Source organism: Dromiciops gliroides, chromosome 1, assembly GCF_019393635.1.
Source record: "Dromiciops gliroides isolate mDroGli1 chromosome 1, mDroGli1.pri, whole genome shotgun sequence".
Taxonomy (NCBI): Eukaryota; Metazoa; Chordata; class Mammalia; order Microbiotheria; family Microbiotheriidae; genus Dromiciops; species Dromiciops gliroides.
This window is the reverse complement of record NC_057861.1, coordinates 27,137,514-27,153,751: the sequence shown is the minus strand read 5'-3', so window position 1 is coordinate 27,153,751 and position 16,238 is coordinate 27,137,514. Positions and strand designations below refer to the sequence as shown.

Here is a 16,238-nt window from a genome sequence, read left to right as displayed (position 1 = left end):
CTTTTTGGTCAGTGAAATGCCAATGTGTTTGGTTGAATTCCTTGCTTCACAAAACACCCACACAAAGTAGAGGCTTTTCATTAAGAGGCTGCCTTGACCCTACTGGCCATTACCTGTCAGTCTGGCTAAATTGGAGAAATGACTCACTCCTCCATCCCCCCTTCCTCTGTCCTGTTTCCCCTATACCCATCATTTACATAGCCTAGTCTTTTGTTTGATGTATTTCAGGGGAGGAGATGGGAAGGAGGCAGAGGGATCCCAGTGTTCTTGGTACTCAAAGCACTGGGGAAAGAGGGAAATGTATTTGTGCCCTAGTTTTGAAAAGGAGCATTTTGGGGCAGATTCCCTGGCTCCCAATGCAAAGGAGGAAGGAGACCTCTCAAGCCTAACAGTGACAGGACCCTGGAGCAGGGGGGTGATCGGTAAAGTCAAGAGGAGGGTTGGAAGCCTGCTGTCAGCTCTCCAGACGGCTCTCTAGATCTCCCCGCCTTAAACGATTTTGTCAGATCTGGGTCACAGCCCATCATAGAGGCCCATGGGCCTGTGATTCAGAGATTGCCTCTAGTGGCCACATGTCTCTTCTGACAGGCAGAAGACAAAAATCCGGTGTTTGAATTTGTCCTATTTTTAACATTTGATGTTAACACCAATTTCAGGGTGGGTGGTGGGCAGTGGGTGCCAGGGAGGGCTGGGCATATTGGCAAAGGAGGCTCCTCTCTGTCAGTTTGTTTGTTTTATATTGTTAAACATGAATTGCCATTACCTTCACACCCATTACAAATTCCTTAGCTGGAAATATTCATTAGTAGATGTGTGTTTGGGGTCGGTATACAGTGTCCTGCTGGGATGTCAGTGGGAAGCCATATCATCTCTGTGAGTTTCAATGTGCTCATCTATAAAATGGGACTAGTTTTGTATTTGTGTCCCCAGTCCCTAGCACAGTGCTTGGCACTGATTGATTATATTTTCCCCGACCACCTTGCAGGAATGTTTATTCATTCATTCATTCATTCATCAAATACTTATTAAGTACCTGCCATATTTCAGGTGCTGCAGATACAAAGACAAAAATAAGTCACATATATTTATGGGAGTGGGTAGGAGAGACAGCATATACCAGATAAGTAATTACCAAATGAATACAAAATTAATCCAAAGGATATGGGAGGGAGAGGGTCAGGATAAAGCACTAGGGGTGCTGATCCTTGATGGAAGCTGAAAGGCAGAGGTGAGGCATTCTTGGCATGGGGGAAATATACACCTTCTGCAAAGGTATAGAGGTGGGAAATACAATGCCGTGTATAGGTAACAGGTGACAGGTCAGCTTGGTTGTTATATAGAATGTGTGGAAGAGAATGACCTATAATAAACGTGCAAAGGTGGGCCAGTACCATGTTTGCAAGGTCTGTTCATGCCCAGTAGAGCAGTGTGCATTTTATCCTGGAGGAAATAGGGAGGTACTGGAGTTTTAGGGACTGGGAAGAGGGCATGATCAGGACTGTGCTTTGGGGATGTCACTTTGGCACCTGGATGGAGGAAGGAAAGAGGAAATCATGGATCCAGGGATGCCAGTTGGGAACCTACTGCAGTCATTCAGGGAGGCAGTGATGAAGTGCTGAACCAGGTGATTATTGTGTGAATCAAGAGATGGAGACAGATTTGAAAAATCTTGTGGAGGGAGAAGTTGCAAGATTTAACTAAAATATAGAGACACTTTAGTTAAAGAAAAACAAAACAAAATCATCTCAATATGCTTGCCTTCCCCATCCCCATATGAAGAGTGAGTGAAAATGAAAAGTCAAAGAATGATTCCCCTTCTGGGTGTCTGGGAGAATGACAGCACCCTCCACTGAAAGCAGGAAATTAGGAGGAGATGAGGCTTAGGGGAGAAAGATATTTGGGCAATGCTCAGTTTGAAGTCCTTGTGGGACAGCCAAGTGGAAATGTCCAACAAGCATTTATTTGTTTTGTTTTGTTTTGTTTTTGGTGAGGCAATTGGGGTTAAGTGACTTGCCCAGGGTCACACAGCTGGTAAATGTCAAGGGTCTGAGGCTGGATTTGAACTTGGGTCCTTCTGAATCCAGGGCTGGTGCTCTATCCACTGCGCCACCTAGCTGCTCCCCCTCCCCCAACAAACATTTATTAAAGCACCCACTGTGAAGAAAACATTGATATTGATGATAGCAAGCATGCAAGTGTTGACAAACACATAGGATATTTGTGTATGTGTCTGTTGCTGTCAGAGCTAGAACTAAGAATTCTAGTGCCAGGGCAAATAATTTTAGAATGCTGAGACTTACATATGCCAATCTACCCCTTTGAGTATAGTTTTGTTAGGAGAGGGGGTAACCTATCCTCTCAAAAATCCTGTCCCAGACCTTGTGGGACCACTGGCCCCCTCCAACTTCCTGAAATGAGATGAAATATAGACCCTCTGGGAGGGATGCGAATGTAGGAATGCCAGGGGTAATGATACACAGCATAGAACCCGCAGAAGACCCCTAGATGTGAGGATAGCAGGCTAGAGAACCACCATGGGCAGTAAGTGCCTGTGTCCTCCTAAATCCCCACCATGCAGTAGCCTTGAGGCAAAACTCTCATTGCCCTATCCTAGTTAGAGCCTCACTTGATACGTGTACCTTTTGGTCCCTGTGAACCCTCAAGGCCAATGTGTCTCACCCTTTCCCATTTCAGGCGCCTGGTGGATCGCTTGGAGAACATGAGAAAGAATGTGGCTGGAGATGGGGTAAACCGCTGCATTCTGTGTGGGGAACAGCTGGGAATTCTGGGCTCTTCCTGTGTGGTGTGTGAGGACTGCAAGAAGGTAACTTTCCTCCTCCCATTCCCCACATCTTTCCCTCTGAGCCCCTGTGTCTGGCTGACCCAAGGAGAAGCAATAGGGCTCCCAAGGGCAGAGACTTGGGTGTCAAGATTCCATCTGGAATCTGTCCATCTGAGGTGGGCCAGAGGCAGGGGAAGAGCTCAGAGGACTATGAGATTAGTGCTGGATGGGACCCTAGATAGCACCTAGTCCAACCCTACATTTTCTAGATGTTGAAGTCAAGGCCCAGAGAGGTTAAATGATTTGTCACACTGGTAATAAGTGGTGGAGTTGGGATTCAAACTCAGGTCCTCTGACCCAAGTGTAAGTCCTCTACCCACTAGCTCTTTGCATCCAGAAGGACTTGAATGAGAAAGAGGTGCCATATGCAATCCTTTCCCCTTCTCCTCCCCCCTGTCTCTGCCAGCCCCAGACGCCAATCCCTGAGTCTCACAAACCTAACCCAGGCTCTGTCTGGTTTTGCCCCCAGAATGTCTGCACCAAGTGTGGAGTGGAGACTTCCAACAGCCGCCCACATTCCATCTGGCTTTGCAAGATTTGCAGCGAGCAAAGAGAGGTGAGTGGTTTGCCTTGACTCCAGCCTTGCTGCTCCCAGCCTTCCTGGTCCACTTCTCTAACTCCTGAATGGGGGAAGGGAGGGAAGGGAGGGAAGGAAAGAACGATTTCACCTCCACTGTCTAGGTTTCCATCATAGCCCCAAATACCCCTAGGTCCCAGTGACCTGAGGCATTGGTCTCCTCTCCCCTCCCTCCCCTCCCCTCCCCTCCTCCCTCCTCTCCTCTCTCTCTTCCTCTCTCTCTCTTCCTCTCCTCTCCTCTCCTCTCCTCTCCTCTCCTCTCCTCTCCTCTCCTCTCCTCTCCTCTCCTCTCCTCTCCTCTCCTCTCCTCTCCTCTCCTCTCCTCTCCTCTCCTCTCCTCTCCTCTCCTCTCCTCTCCTCTCCTCTCCTCTCCTCTCCTCTCCTCTCCTCTCCCTCCCTCTCCCTCCCCTCCCCTCCCCTCCCCTCCCCTCCCCTCTCCCTCCCCTCCCCTCCCTCTCCCTCCCTCCCCTCCCCTCTCCCTCCCCTCCCCTCCCCTCCCTCCCCTCCCCTCCCCTCCCTCCCCTCCCCTCCCCTCCCCTCCCCTCCCCTCCCCTCCCCTCCCCTCCCTCCGCTCCCCATCCTCTCCTCTCCTCTCCTCTCCTCTCCTCTCTCTCTCCCTCTCCTCTCCTCTTCCTCTCCTCTCCTCTCCTCTCCTCTCCTCTCCTCTCCCTTCCTCTCCTCTCCCTTCCTCTTTTTCTTCTTGTCTGTTTCTTCCTCAAACTCTCTTCCTCCTCTCCCTCTATCTCTGTCTCTCTTCCTCTCCTCTCCTCTCCTCTCCTCTCCTCTCCTCTCCTCTCCTCTCCTCTCCTCTCCTCTCCTCTCCTCTCCTCTCCTCTCCTCTCCTCTCCTCTCCTCTCCTCTCCCTTCCTCTCCTCTCCCTTCCTCTCCTCTCCCTTCCTCTCCTCTTTTCTTCTTGTCTGTTTCTTCCTCAAACTCTCTTCCTCTCTCCCTCTATCTCTGTCTCTCTTCCTCTCCTCTCCTCTCCTCTCCTCTCCTCTCCTCTCCTCACTCTCTCCTCTCCTCTCCTCTCCTCTCCTCTCCTCTCCTCTCCTCTCCTCTCCTCTCCTCTCCCTTCCTCTCCCTTCCTCTCCTCTCCCTTCCTCTCCTCTCCTCTCCTCTCCTCTCCTCTCCTCTCCTCTCCTCTCCTCTCCTCTCCTCTCCTCTCCTCTCCTCTCCTCTCCTCTCCTCTCCTCTCCTCTCCTCTCCTCTCCTCTCCTCTCTCCTCTCCTCGGCCCTCCTCTCCTCTCCTCTCCCTTCCTCTCCCTTCCTCTCCTCTCCCTTCCTCTCCTCTCCTCTCCTCTCCTCTCCTCTCCTCTCCTCTCCTCTCCTCTCCTCTCCTCTCCTCTCCTCTCCTCTCCTCTCCTCTCCTCTCCTCTCCTCTCCTCTCCTCTCTCCTCTCCTCTCCTCTCCTCTCCTCTCCTCTCCTCTCCTCTCCTCTCCTCTCCTCTCCTCTCCTCTCCTCTCCTCTCCTCTCCCTTCCCTCTCCTCTCCCTTCCTCTCCTATCCTTCCTCTCCTCTCCTCTCCCTTCTTCTCCTCTCCCTTCCTCTCCTCTCTTAAGATCCCCTCCTCTTTTTCTTCTTGTCTGTTTCTTCCTCAAACTCTCTTCCTCCTCTCCCTCTATCTCTGTCTCTCTTCCTCTCCTCTCCTCTCCTCTCCTCTCCTCTCCTCTCCTCTCCTCTCCTCTCCTCTCCTCTCCTCTCCTCTCCTCTCCTCTCCTCTCCTCTCCTCTCCTCTCCTCTCCTCTCCTCTCCCTTCCTCTCCCTTCCTCTCCTCTCCCTTCCTCTCCTCTCCTCTCCTCTCCTCTCCTCTCCTCTCCTCTCCTCTCCTCTCCTCTCCTCTCCTCTCCTCTCCTCTCCTCTCCTCTCCTCTCCTCTCCTCTCCTCTCCTCTCCTCTCCTCTCCTCTCCTCTCCTCTCCTCTCCCTTCCTCTCCCTTCCTCTCCTCTCCTTCCTCTCCTCTCCTCTCCTCTCCTCTCCTCTCCTCTCCTCTCCTCTCCTCTCCTCTCCTCTCCTCTCCTCTCCTCTCCTCTCCTCTCCTCTCCTCTCCTCTCCTCTCCTCTCCTCTCCTCTCCTCTCCTCTCCTCTCCTCTCCTCTCCTCTCCTCTCCTCTCCTCTCCCTTCCCTCTCCTCTCCCTTCCTCTCCTATCCCTTCCTCTCCTCTCCCTTCTTCTCCTCTCCCTTCCTCTCCTCTCTTAAGATCCCCTCCTCTTTTTCTTCTTGTCTGTTTCTTCCTCAAACTCTCTTCTTCCTCTCCCTCTATCTCTGTCTCTCTCCCTCCCTCCCTTTCCAAACTCTGAAGTGTGGATTATTATTTAGCCATTTCAAACCAATTCAATCAATCAAGCAAGCAAGCAACCACCATTTATCAAGTGCCTATATGTGTCAGGTACTGTTGTACAGGAGAGAGTAGGAGAAAAAGGGGAAGAGGCAGACAATAGAGTTCTTCTTCTCACTGCAGTTGGCCTTCCTCCTCCTCCCTGTCCCTGTGTGCTCGGACACTGACAGATGTGCCTCAGTGGACACAAAAAGAATTCCCTCCATAATGAACCTGACTAATGGTTTTCAGGCTCCACTTGAAGACTTCTCCCTTCTTGGAGAACTTCCAAGAATAGCTGACATATAGGTTGTTGTCCTTCACTCTCAAAGAGGACCAAAATGACATTATGTCAAGGTCAAGATACAATGTGTCCAACCCTGGCTGATCAGATCAATAATGAGCTTGGATGGCTCTACAACAGACTGGGTACAAATAGTCCATACAGCTACAAGAGGATGACCACTCATCACACATGATATAGAGGAGCATCCTTTTATGCAGGGGTTGGACTGGGGTCCTTTCCACCTCTCAAATTATGTGATTCTCTGACCTCCATCCCTCTCCCTTGAGGGGTGCCCAAACCACAAATGACCCAGAGTCAGAAGAGGATCTGATTCCCCTATGCTTTGGGCCGCCTGGAGAACTAGGAGCTTTAGCAGGGCAGATCATGGGTCCTGGAAGGACAGAGAAGAGGCCATGTCCTATAAGCTGGCTCAGAGAATCTTCTAGTTTAAAAGAATCACCGAATCACCAATTTGAGAGTTTGATGGTGACCTCAGCAGCCATTTAATCCAACCTAGACCTGAAAGGAGGCCCCCACTATAAAAGACCGTACAGCAGGTCATTGAATCTTTGAGGAAGTCCTCTAAGGAGGGAAAACCCATTTATTTGGGCCAACTCTCACTGTTAAGACCTTTTTACTGATATTAAGCTTAATACAACTTCCCCTCACTGCTCCGGGTCCTGCCCTTTGAAGTCACAAAGAACAAGATTATTCTTCCTCCATGTGACAACCCTTAAAATACTTGGGACAGATCTCATATCTTCCCTGAGTCTTTTCTTCTCCACTTTCTTCAGAGTCACATGACGTGGAATCACTCTGATTGCCCCACTCTAGACATGCTTGCCAGCTTGTCAGTGTCCTTCTGAAGTCATGGCTCCTGAACTTGAACAAAGAACTCTAGATGAGGTCTGATGAGGACAGAAGATAGTGGGATGATCACATACCTTTACTTGGAAGCTCTGTCCTTCTTTTTTTTTTTTGTTTTTATTTTTTAGTGAGGCAATTGGGGTTAAGTGACTTGCCCAAGGTCACACAGCTAGTAAGTGTTAAGTGTCTGAGGCCGGATTTGAACTCAGGTACTCCTGATTCCAGGGCCGGTGCTCTATCCACTGCGCCACCTAGCTGCCCCTAGCTCTGTCCTTCTTAATGTAACCCAAGACCCCCTTAGCTTTTTTCACTGCCATATCACACTACTGATCCATATGGAGCTTGCAGTCCACCAAGACCCTTAGATATTTTTTCCAGCACTGCTGCTGTTCAACCATGCCTTTGCCATCTTCTCCTTGTGAAATTGATTTACACATTTGCTCTTCTCCAGTTTTGTGATGTCTCTCATATTTTCCATGGTTTAAAAATATCATTGGCAGTGGCTCAGGAATCATGTTTTCTAGTTCTTTCAGGATCCAAGGATATAGTAGTAATAATATAGGCATACTTTGGAGCTATTGCAGGTTCATTTATCTCCTTACACGAAGACCTCAAATTCCTCTTATTTCTTCTCAAACTTGGGGCATTTGTGTATAAATATTTCAGGTCATGGATTTTACCATGAGCACCTTTCTTGGATTTTGTATTTCTTCATTATAGCTACTCTGGGGGATAGACATAGACAGTTTTCTACCTTTTTAGGTTCAAGTTTTTCTGATTAGATTTGTAAGACATCCAGAAAATACATTTGCAACACCATGGTATGCTCCATCTCTGGTCAGGAATCTGTTGTCCCTCTGTTTTATAGTGTGGTCCAGAAGTCTAAATCCCATTCTCAGATACCACCTTCTTATCAAGCAGTTCATTTCATATATATGTGTGTATGCATGTTTGTATATATATATATATATATATACACAATAGACATATACAAATACATGTATACACATGTGTGTATAGATATATGTGTGTTTTTCTGTTTGAAAGTAAATAAGCTTGTGCTGTAAGAAATGATGAGCAGGCGGATTTCAGAGAAACCTGGAAGGACTTACATGAACTGATTGATGCTGAGTGAGATGAGCAGAACCGGGAGAACATTGTACATAGTATCAACAACATTGTGTATTGATCAACTGTGATAGACTTAACTCTTCTCAGCAATACAATGGTCCAAGAGAGTTCCAAAGGACTCATGATGAAAAATGCTCCCCAAATCCAGAAAAAAAAAGAACTGTGGAATCTAGTTGCAGATTGAATCATACTATTTCTACTTTTTTGTTTTTCTTTTTTGAGATTTTTTTCCTTTGCTCTGATTCTTCTTTCACAACATGACTAATGCAGAAATATGTTTAATATGATTGTACATATATAACCTATGTCAGATTGCTTCTTGGGGAGGGGGGAGGGAGAAAAATTTGAAACTAGAAATCTTATAAAAACAAATGTTGAAAACTATCTCTACATGTAAGTAGAAAATAATAAATTACTTTTATGATAAAAAAGAAAGTAAATAGGAAAAAAGGCCAGCGTGCCATTCCCAGGCTAAGTTGGGTCAGCACCTCCTCTCCCACTTGCCTTTCTTCCTTCAGGTGTGGAAGCGTTCTGGAGCATGGTTCTTCAAGGGCTTCCCCAAACAAGTGCTCCCTCAGCCCATGCCAGTGAAGAAACCCAAGCCTCAGCAACCAGCCAGTGAGCCCAGCTCATCAGAGCCACCCACCCTGGAGCCCAAGCACCAACCCCGAGCACCTGGCCGAGGTAACAGAGATGGGAGGGGAGCTCCCGCCTTCTGTCAAGTTGCTCCATTGTGGGACTAGAATCCCAGTCCACAACTCACCATTCAGGGTTCTTCATATCTGAACGAATATTCCAGTGCTTTGAGCACTGAGAATCAGGATGCCTGGCTGTCAATCACAGCTTTATCTAGCCCCTTCTCTATGGCTATCACTCCAAATATCTGGTACCTGTTTCCAGAGTGGAAGTTTTGGGGAAGTGGAGACTCTAACCAGTGCATAAGAGGATTTCAGAGTGCTACGAGAGCAGGGGAGGGAGAGGTCCTTTGGGGAAGGGGGAGTGGCTAAGGAAGCCTATATGGAGTAGGTGAAGGATGAATGGGACTTTAATGAGTGGCGATGGGAAGATGGGAAGAGGTAGGGTATACAGAATTGTCTGAACAAAGGCACGGGACTGGGGAAGTTCTGGGGGAAGAATTTTCTCTGCCAGAATTGCTTATCTCTTTATATTTCTTAGGCCCAGGAGAGGCTGGCCTCCCTGGAGAACATGGTAAGGGAATGGAGACTGCCCCCATGCATGCAGTCCCACCCTCTTACTCCATGCTCTGCTCACTAAGGGCTCCTGGCTATGCTGGAACATCCTAAGGGTCTTTGGCTTTTAGATTCCTAGATACCCCAAAGCTTCTCCCTCAACTGCTTTCCATCCTTCCCTTCAGCCTTCAGTCTGCAGGGGATCCTTGCCTCTTCTTGCTTCCCTTCCTGCAAACACAATGGGTTAATAACAAGAGTCTCCAACTCGACCATATCCCTCACATGTTGGGTGGCTGTGACTTGGGCTTGCTTTGTCTGGTGTTCTCCTTTATCATATGCAGCCTTGGTTAGCCAAGGTCTTTCTTGGAGAAGGAGCATGGTGTAAGGGCTAGAAAGCTGACCTTGGGCTCAAGAAACTAGTCCCACATTTGACACAGCCTGGGGGCCATGTGACTTCAGACAAGTCCCTTATTTGCTCTAGGCAAATCTCTAAGACTGTAAGTGGTAGAGGAGGTGAGGCAGAGGATAGAGCACCCAGCCTGCAGTCAGGAAGACCCAATTTCAAATCTGGCCTCAGATGCTGACTAGCTGTATGACCCAGGGCATGTCACTTAACCTCTGTTTGACTCAGTTTCCTCACATATAGAGTGGTGATAATCATAGCATCTGGGCAGCTAGGTGGCGCCATAATGCATAATGCTCTGGGCATAGAGTCAGGAAGATTCATCTTCCTGAGTTCAAATCTGACCTCAGACACTTACTAGATGTAGACACTTACAAGATGACCTCACTTAACCCTGTTTGCCTCCTTTCCCTTTGGTTCCTCTCCAGAAGTTTGTAATCTCCTTGAGAGTAGGGCCCTTAATTTTTATCCTGGCATTCCTGTGCCAGGCACAATGCCTGGCATACAGCAGGTGCTTAACAAATGCCTTTTGAAGTTATTTAACTCCAAGAACTCTTCCTCCCAATTATGGGTCAGCAGCACAATCTTTTGTGTGTACAGGTCAGCCCATATTTTTTTTTAATGTTTTAGAGAATGGCCAAAAATACTCACATTTATAGAGCACTTAAAGTTTACCAAGGGCTTTCCCCCACATCATCCTGGTGGGGTCAATAAGGCAAGGATTCTATTTAAGAGTGATTACTAAAAAAAAGTGACTATTGTGGAACAGCTAGGTGGAGCGGTGGATAGAACACCAGCCCTGGATTCAGGAGGATCTGAGTTCAAATCCAGCCTCAGACACTTGACACTTACTAGCTGTGTGACCCTGGGCAAGTCACTTAACCCTCATTGCCCTGCCCCCCCAAAAGAGTGACTACTGTGCAAGATGTGGGGGCACAAAGACAGAATAGCGCCCCCCTCCAGGAGCTAACAGTCTACTGAGAGTATTATCATCTGGTGAAGCTTATCACCTGTGTGACCTTGGGCAGTAATAATAATAGGAGCTAGTATTTACATAGCGCATTGAAGTTCTCACAGTGCTTTACAAATATTATCTCATTTTATCCCCACAATGCCCTGAAAGGTAACAATAAGAATAACTAACATTTATATAGTGTCTTGGAGAAGAAAATGGCAAACCACTCAAGTATCTGCCAAGAAAAGCCCAAATGGGATCATGAAGAGTCGAATATGACTGAAATGACAGAACAACAAATATAGTGCCTGCTATGTGCCAGGCACTGTTCTAAGCACTTTATAATTTTTATCTCATTTTATCCTTCCAACCAACCTGGGAAGTAATAATAACAATAGCTAATATTTATATAGAAGTTATGTGCCAGTTACTGAGCTAAGTGCTTTACAATATTGTTCAATTCTTACAACAATCCTGGAAGGTAAGGTGATATTATTAGCTCTATTTGATAGATGAGGAAAGTGAGGCAAACAGACATGAAATGATTTGGCCAGGGTCACACAGCTAGTAAGTATCTGAGGCAAGATTTGAACTCAAGTGTCTTCTTGACTCCAGGCTCAGCACTTTATCCAAGGAAACTGAGGCAGGCAGAGGTTAAGTGACTTGCTGAAGGGGGCAGCTACGTGGCACAGTGGATAAAGCACCAGCCCTGGATTCAGGAGGACCTGAGTTCAAATTTGGCCTCAGACACTTGACACTTAATAGCTGTGTGACCCTGGGTAAGTCACTTAACCTTCATTGCCTTGAAAAAAAAAAAGGTGACTTGCTGAGGGTCACCTAGCTAGTAAGTGTCTGAGGGCATGTTTGAACTCATGTCTTCCTGACTTCAGACTCAGGCTTTCAGTTTCCTCATCTGTAGATTCATAGATGTAGAACTAGAAGGTATCCCAAAGACCCTACAGTCCAACCCCTTTATTTTACAGATAAGAAAACTAAGGCCCAGAGGATGTAAATGACTTGGCCGTAGACACACAGGAAGTTCCAGAAGCAGGATTTGAATCCAGATCCTCTCCATAAAATAAGGGGGCTGGCCCAGATGGGCTCTGAAGTCCCTTCAGGCTTTAAATCTATAAATCCACAATCCTATGATGATGACATTTTGACTGAGAGAGGAAGTAAAGTGGAAAGGGCATTAGATTTGGGTTCAGAAGACTTGGGTTCAAATCTTGATTCTGCTGTGTAATACCTATGTGACCTTGGGTAAGTCACTTCCTTTCCTAGAAGGGTTGGCTCTGCCTTGAGCCATATATGCTAGTAAGTGCCAGAGCTAAGATTGCAACCTGGGCTTTCCTCACTCAGGGATGAGCTCTTTCCCCCAAGATAGCATGTTATCCTTGCTATGGGACAAATGGAATCCTTGTCACCCCCCTCCACACACACACACACACACACATATACCATGTACCTGTCTTATACCACCAAAAAAAAAAATGAATCTGCCTTCTTCTTTTCTCCCAGGTGATGCAGAGGACAAGAGGGGCATGGTCCAGAAATCAGGTTTGTTTCCTGGAGGGAGACTGGCTCTGATTAGAATAGGGGGGTGCTTCAGAGTCCTGAGTCCTGGCTCCCCTAGGGTGGGCACATCCCCTTCTCCAGGACTAAGGACCGGGTTGGGGAGGAGACCCTAGCTGTGTCTTGAGGCTCCCTGTATATCCCTGAAGTGATCCCAAAATAGCTGGTGATGTTTCCTATCTCCTTTCTCTCCTTCTTCCTTCCTTCCTTCCTTCCTTCCTTCCTTCCTTCCTTCCTTCCTTCCTTCCTTCCTTCCTTCCTTCCTTCCTTCCTTCCTTCCTTCCTTCCTTCCTTCCTTCCTTCCTTCCTTCCTTCCTTCCTTCCTTCCTTCCTTCCTTCCTTCCTTCCTTCCTTCCTTCCTTCCTTCCTTCCTTCCTTCCTTCCTTCCTTCCTTCCTTCCTTCTTTCCTTCCTTCCTAATTATTCCCTGACAAGTGCTTTCCCTTTTTAGAACAAATGCATTGCCTTTCAGGTCCTGAGCCTGCACCTGCTCCCGGCAGGGGCGGTTACGCCCCCCCAGTGCGCCGGGCCTCAGAGATTCGCATGAGCTCCGGTGGAAGTGATTACTCTGGCAGGGATTCTGAAAGCCGGGACTATGGCCCAGGTGGGGCTGCTGGAGGTGATGCCAGTCGGAGTCCAGCAGGTAAAAGTCGGGGTGGCCCAAACCAGCTTCTTGGGGGAGGCAAACTTGGTACATTATATAAAAGGAGCTGAGAGGAGGGAAGAGCTATGGGTTGATGGGGTGATGGTGGGAACAGGAAAGAAAAAAGGAATCATTCAATACAAGATCAAAACTAGAAAGGACCTCAGAAGCTGCTGAATTGTACTCCTTCATCTTAAAGATGAGGAAACTGAGGCAGAGAGGGTAAATGACTTGCCCAGGGTCACACATCTAGTAAGTGTCTGAGGCAGGATTAGAACTCAGTTCTTATTAAGTCTAGCCCCGTATCCAAAGGGGTCACCTAGTGCCTTGACATGCTTGCTAGGATTTATAGGGTCATAAATCTAGTTCTGAAGGGAACCTGGGGGACTATAAAGTCCAACATTTTGGAGTGATGTAGTAGCTAGAGGCCCAACCTCAGAGACCTGGGTTCAGTCCATACTGACTGCGTGACCCCGGATAAGTCACTGAACCTTTCATTGCCCTAGCCAAGAGTGTTGACTATATCTTAGAAGGGACCAGTCTCATTTGAGAGGAGTTTCCTTGCCAGGGAGCTCCTTGTACCAATGAAACAAGAGTTCCTGTCTTTCCATTGTAGAGATGAGGGAACTGAGTCTCAGACAGGCGAAGGTGACTTGCCCCCAGATCACACGGATAGGAGATAGAGGTCCCTTCGGCTCTCCTGGGATCTCATTTTTCTGATCTGGAATATGAAGGGAGTGGACCAAGCCTTCAAAGGGTGATCCTGGGTGAGATTGGAACACCGCTGGTCCTCCAACCCCCAATGCAGGGCTCTTTGCCAGGGTACCAGGTTGTATCTTGTGGAAAAGATGTCACACCCATTCTCACACTTTCATCCCAAAGACTGGAACCAGGCACAGCGGGTGGAAATTGCAGGGGAAGATTTGAATGTGATGGGGGGGGGGGGAAATAAGTTTTTCTGAGAGCTGTCCCAAAGTGGCCCAGGCTGCCCCTGGGGGCTGAAGCCTCTGTCTTCCCGTAGGTCTCCAGGTAGAGTCTGGATAACCACTTGTTGGGGATGTCACAGAGAGGAGTCTTGTTCATGTACGGGTCAGGCCGGAAGGCCTTAGGGGTCCCTTCCAACTCAACGATTCTGTGATGAGGCTCTGGGAGGCTCGTCAGGGGGCAAGGGTGGGGTGAGCGATGCCCCCCTGGAGAGGAATCGGGAAGGAATGCTATAACTCAGGCCCCACACTCTGAAAGATGCTGAGTTGGCAGTTTTATTTGGCTGCAGCTCTTCCCCCCACCCCCTGGCAAGCATCCCAGCTGTCTTAAATTCCTCTGCTATGCCTGGAATATTTAATGGGAGGCTGCCGGCAATACCAATCACGTAATCCTCTTGTCCGGGCCAGATGGCAGCTTAGCTTTCCTTTCTATTCGAGGCTGTGTTAACATCAAAGTGAGAGGCTGAATATTAAGGCTCCGTATGAGTCTTCTAGAGCCTTTCACTCGGCACCTGAAATCATGCCTTTGCTGCTTATCGCATCAGCCCCTATCCCTTCTTAGCAACAGATCTGGGCAGTGTTGTTTCCGTTTAATCTCTCATCCCTCCCACCTACCCCCTTCTTTCTATAAGACTTAGCTTTAAGCTGTTGTTTTTTTAACCATAAGGAAGGGTCTCTCTTCCCCATAATAAACACAGGGGTAATTTTTTCTTTCATATCCACAAGAAAAGAATATCGATGAGATCAGTGTGCTAGAAGGAGGGCTAGTTATGAAGTCAGAGGACCTTTGTTCTAGTCATGGCTCTGCTAATTAATGTGTGACCTTGGACAAATCACTTCCCAGACCAGATGACCTCTGTGCGACTTTGAAACTAGGACCTTAGGGGTAGCTAGGTGAGGCAGTGAATAAAGCACCAGCTCTGAATTCAGGAGGGACCTGAGTTCAAATCCGGCCTCAGACACTTGAGACTTACTAGCTGTGTGACCTTGGGCAAGTCACTTAACCCTCATTGCCCCGCAAAAATATATAAAATAAAATATCTTGAAACTAGGACCTTGTGATGAACACTTATAATTGTGTAGCCATAGACAAGTCGCTTCTCTTTGGGTCTCAGTTTCCTCATTCATAAAAATGAAGGATGTTGGATATGTGGTTCGGTAGGTAGAATACTAGAGTCGGAGTGGGAGGACTTGGGTTCAGATTCTGCATCTGTCACTTACTAGCTGTGTGACTGAACAAATTACTTGAATTCTCTGACCTTCAATTTCTCCCTCTGTAAAATGAGAGAATTAGACGAGATGCCCTCAAAGGTCTCTCTGCTCTGGGTCCATGTTATTGGACAAGATGAGTCCTTGAGGTCTTTGGTAATTTTAAATCCTATAAGTCAAGAGCTATAAAATGGGAAGTTGAACTAATTGGTCCCTCCCAGCTCTAAAATCCTTGGAATCCATGATCCTCTGGCTCCCTATAGTGCTTGATTTAAATTAAGCTAGCCTATCTTTTAAGGGGCAGCTAGGTGGCACAGTGGATAGAGCACCAGAAGTAGAGTGAAAAAGACCTGAGTTCAAATCCAAATCCAGCCTCAGTTACTAGCTATATGATTTTGGGTAAGTCACTTCACCCTGTTTGCCTCAGTTTCCTCATCTGTAAAATGAGCTGGAGAAGGAAACGGCAAATCACTCCAGTATCTCTACCAAGAAAACCCCAAATGGTATCATGAAGAGTCAGAAACAATTGAAACCACTGAACAATAAGCAACATAAGAAAGATGCAAAGCACTCTAGGAGAGACTATTGGACTTAGAGCTGGGAGTCCCTCTGATCTTCATCCAATCCAGCTTCTTCCTTTTCCGAAGCCCATAGGAGTTAGGTGACTTGCTCAAAGTCATATGTATAATTTGCTTCCAAACTTAGTGCTCTACACTATGGTCCCTCACAAGAGACAGAACATGGTAGACTTAGGGTTGTCACCTTGCCCCAAGACTTTGGTCTTCACTTCCCCTTTCTCAGTCTCAGGATCTTTCTCTGTGATATCAAAGGGCTGGACCAGGCCATCTCTAAGATCTCTTCATCAAACTGAAGGAATCAGGGAAGGCTTCAAGGAGGTAGTGATGCTTGGAATGAGTTTTGAAGGATAGGTTGAATTTCCACTATGTCTGAATGAGGCTAGGGTGAACGTATGGTGAATGTAGGTGAATGTAGGGAGAATGTAGAGGAGAAGGCACTCCATAAGGAAGAAACTATGAGTAAGGGTGTAGAGGCAGGAAAATGTAGGGTATGTTCTGGGAACAAGCAGCTCAGTTTGAATGGAGTATAGAGTACAATTAACCATGCTAAAAGAGAAATTAGTCAAAGCAACCAAAGATATGTTAGCTGTTTTCAAGGACATACAATCGGAGGTTTAAAGCTGAAAGGGAATTTAGATGTCATCAACTCCAACCTTCTTATTTTATAAATGAGGACACTGAGGCCCAGAC

General features: G+C 47.4%; 1 protein-coding gene across 15 annotated transcripts in view; it reads left to right on the top strand.

Moving 5' to 3' along the window:
* Window positions 1-16,238, top strand: part of RPH3A (rabphilin 3A) — a 344,443-nt gene that overhangs the window by 269,554 nt on the left and 58,651 nt on the right. For 14 of the 15 annotated variants that reach the window (XM_043977132.1, XM_043977145.1, XM_043977136.1 and 11 more), the window contains 6 exons: window positions 2,695-2,824; window positions 3,312-3,398; window positions 8,535-8,700; window positions 9,193-9,225; window positions 12,083-12,121; window positions 12,608-12,778. In XM_043977132.1, the coding sequence (XP_043833067.1) occupies window positions 2,695-2,824; window positions 3,312-3,398; window positions 8,535-8,700; window positions 9,193-9,225; window positions 12,083-12,121; window positions 12,608-12,778 (626 nt within the window). The remainder of the gene's footprint in view (window positions 1-2,694; window positions 2,825-3,311; window positions 3,399-8,534; window positions 8,701-9,192; window positions 9,226-12,082; window positions 12,122-12,607; window positions 12,779-16,238) is intronic. The other variant, XM_043977137.1, reaches the window with a different exon arrangement.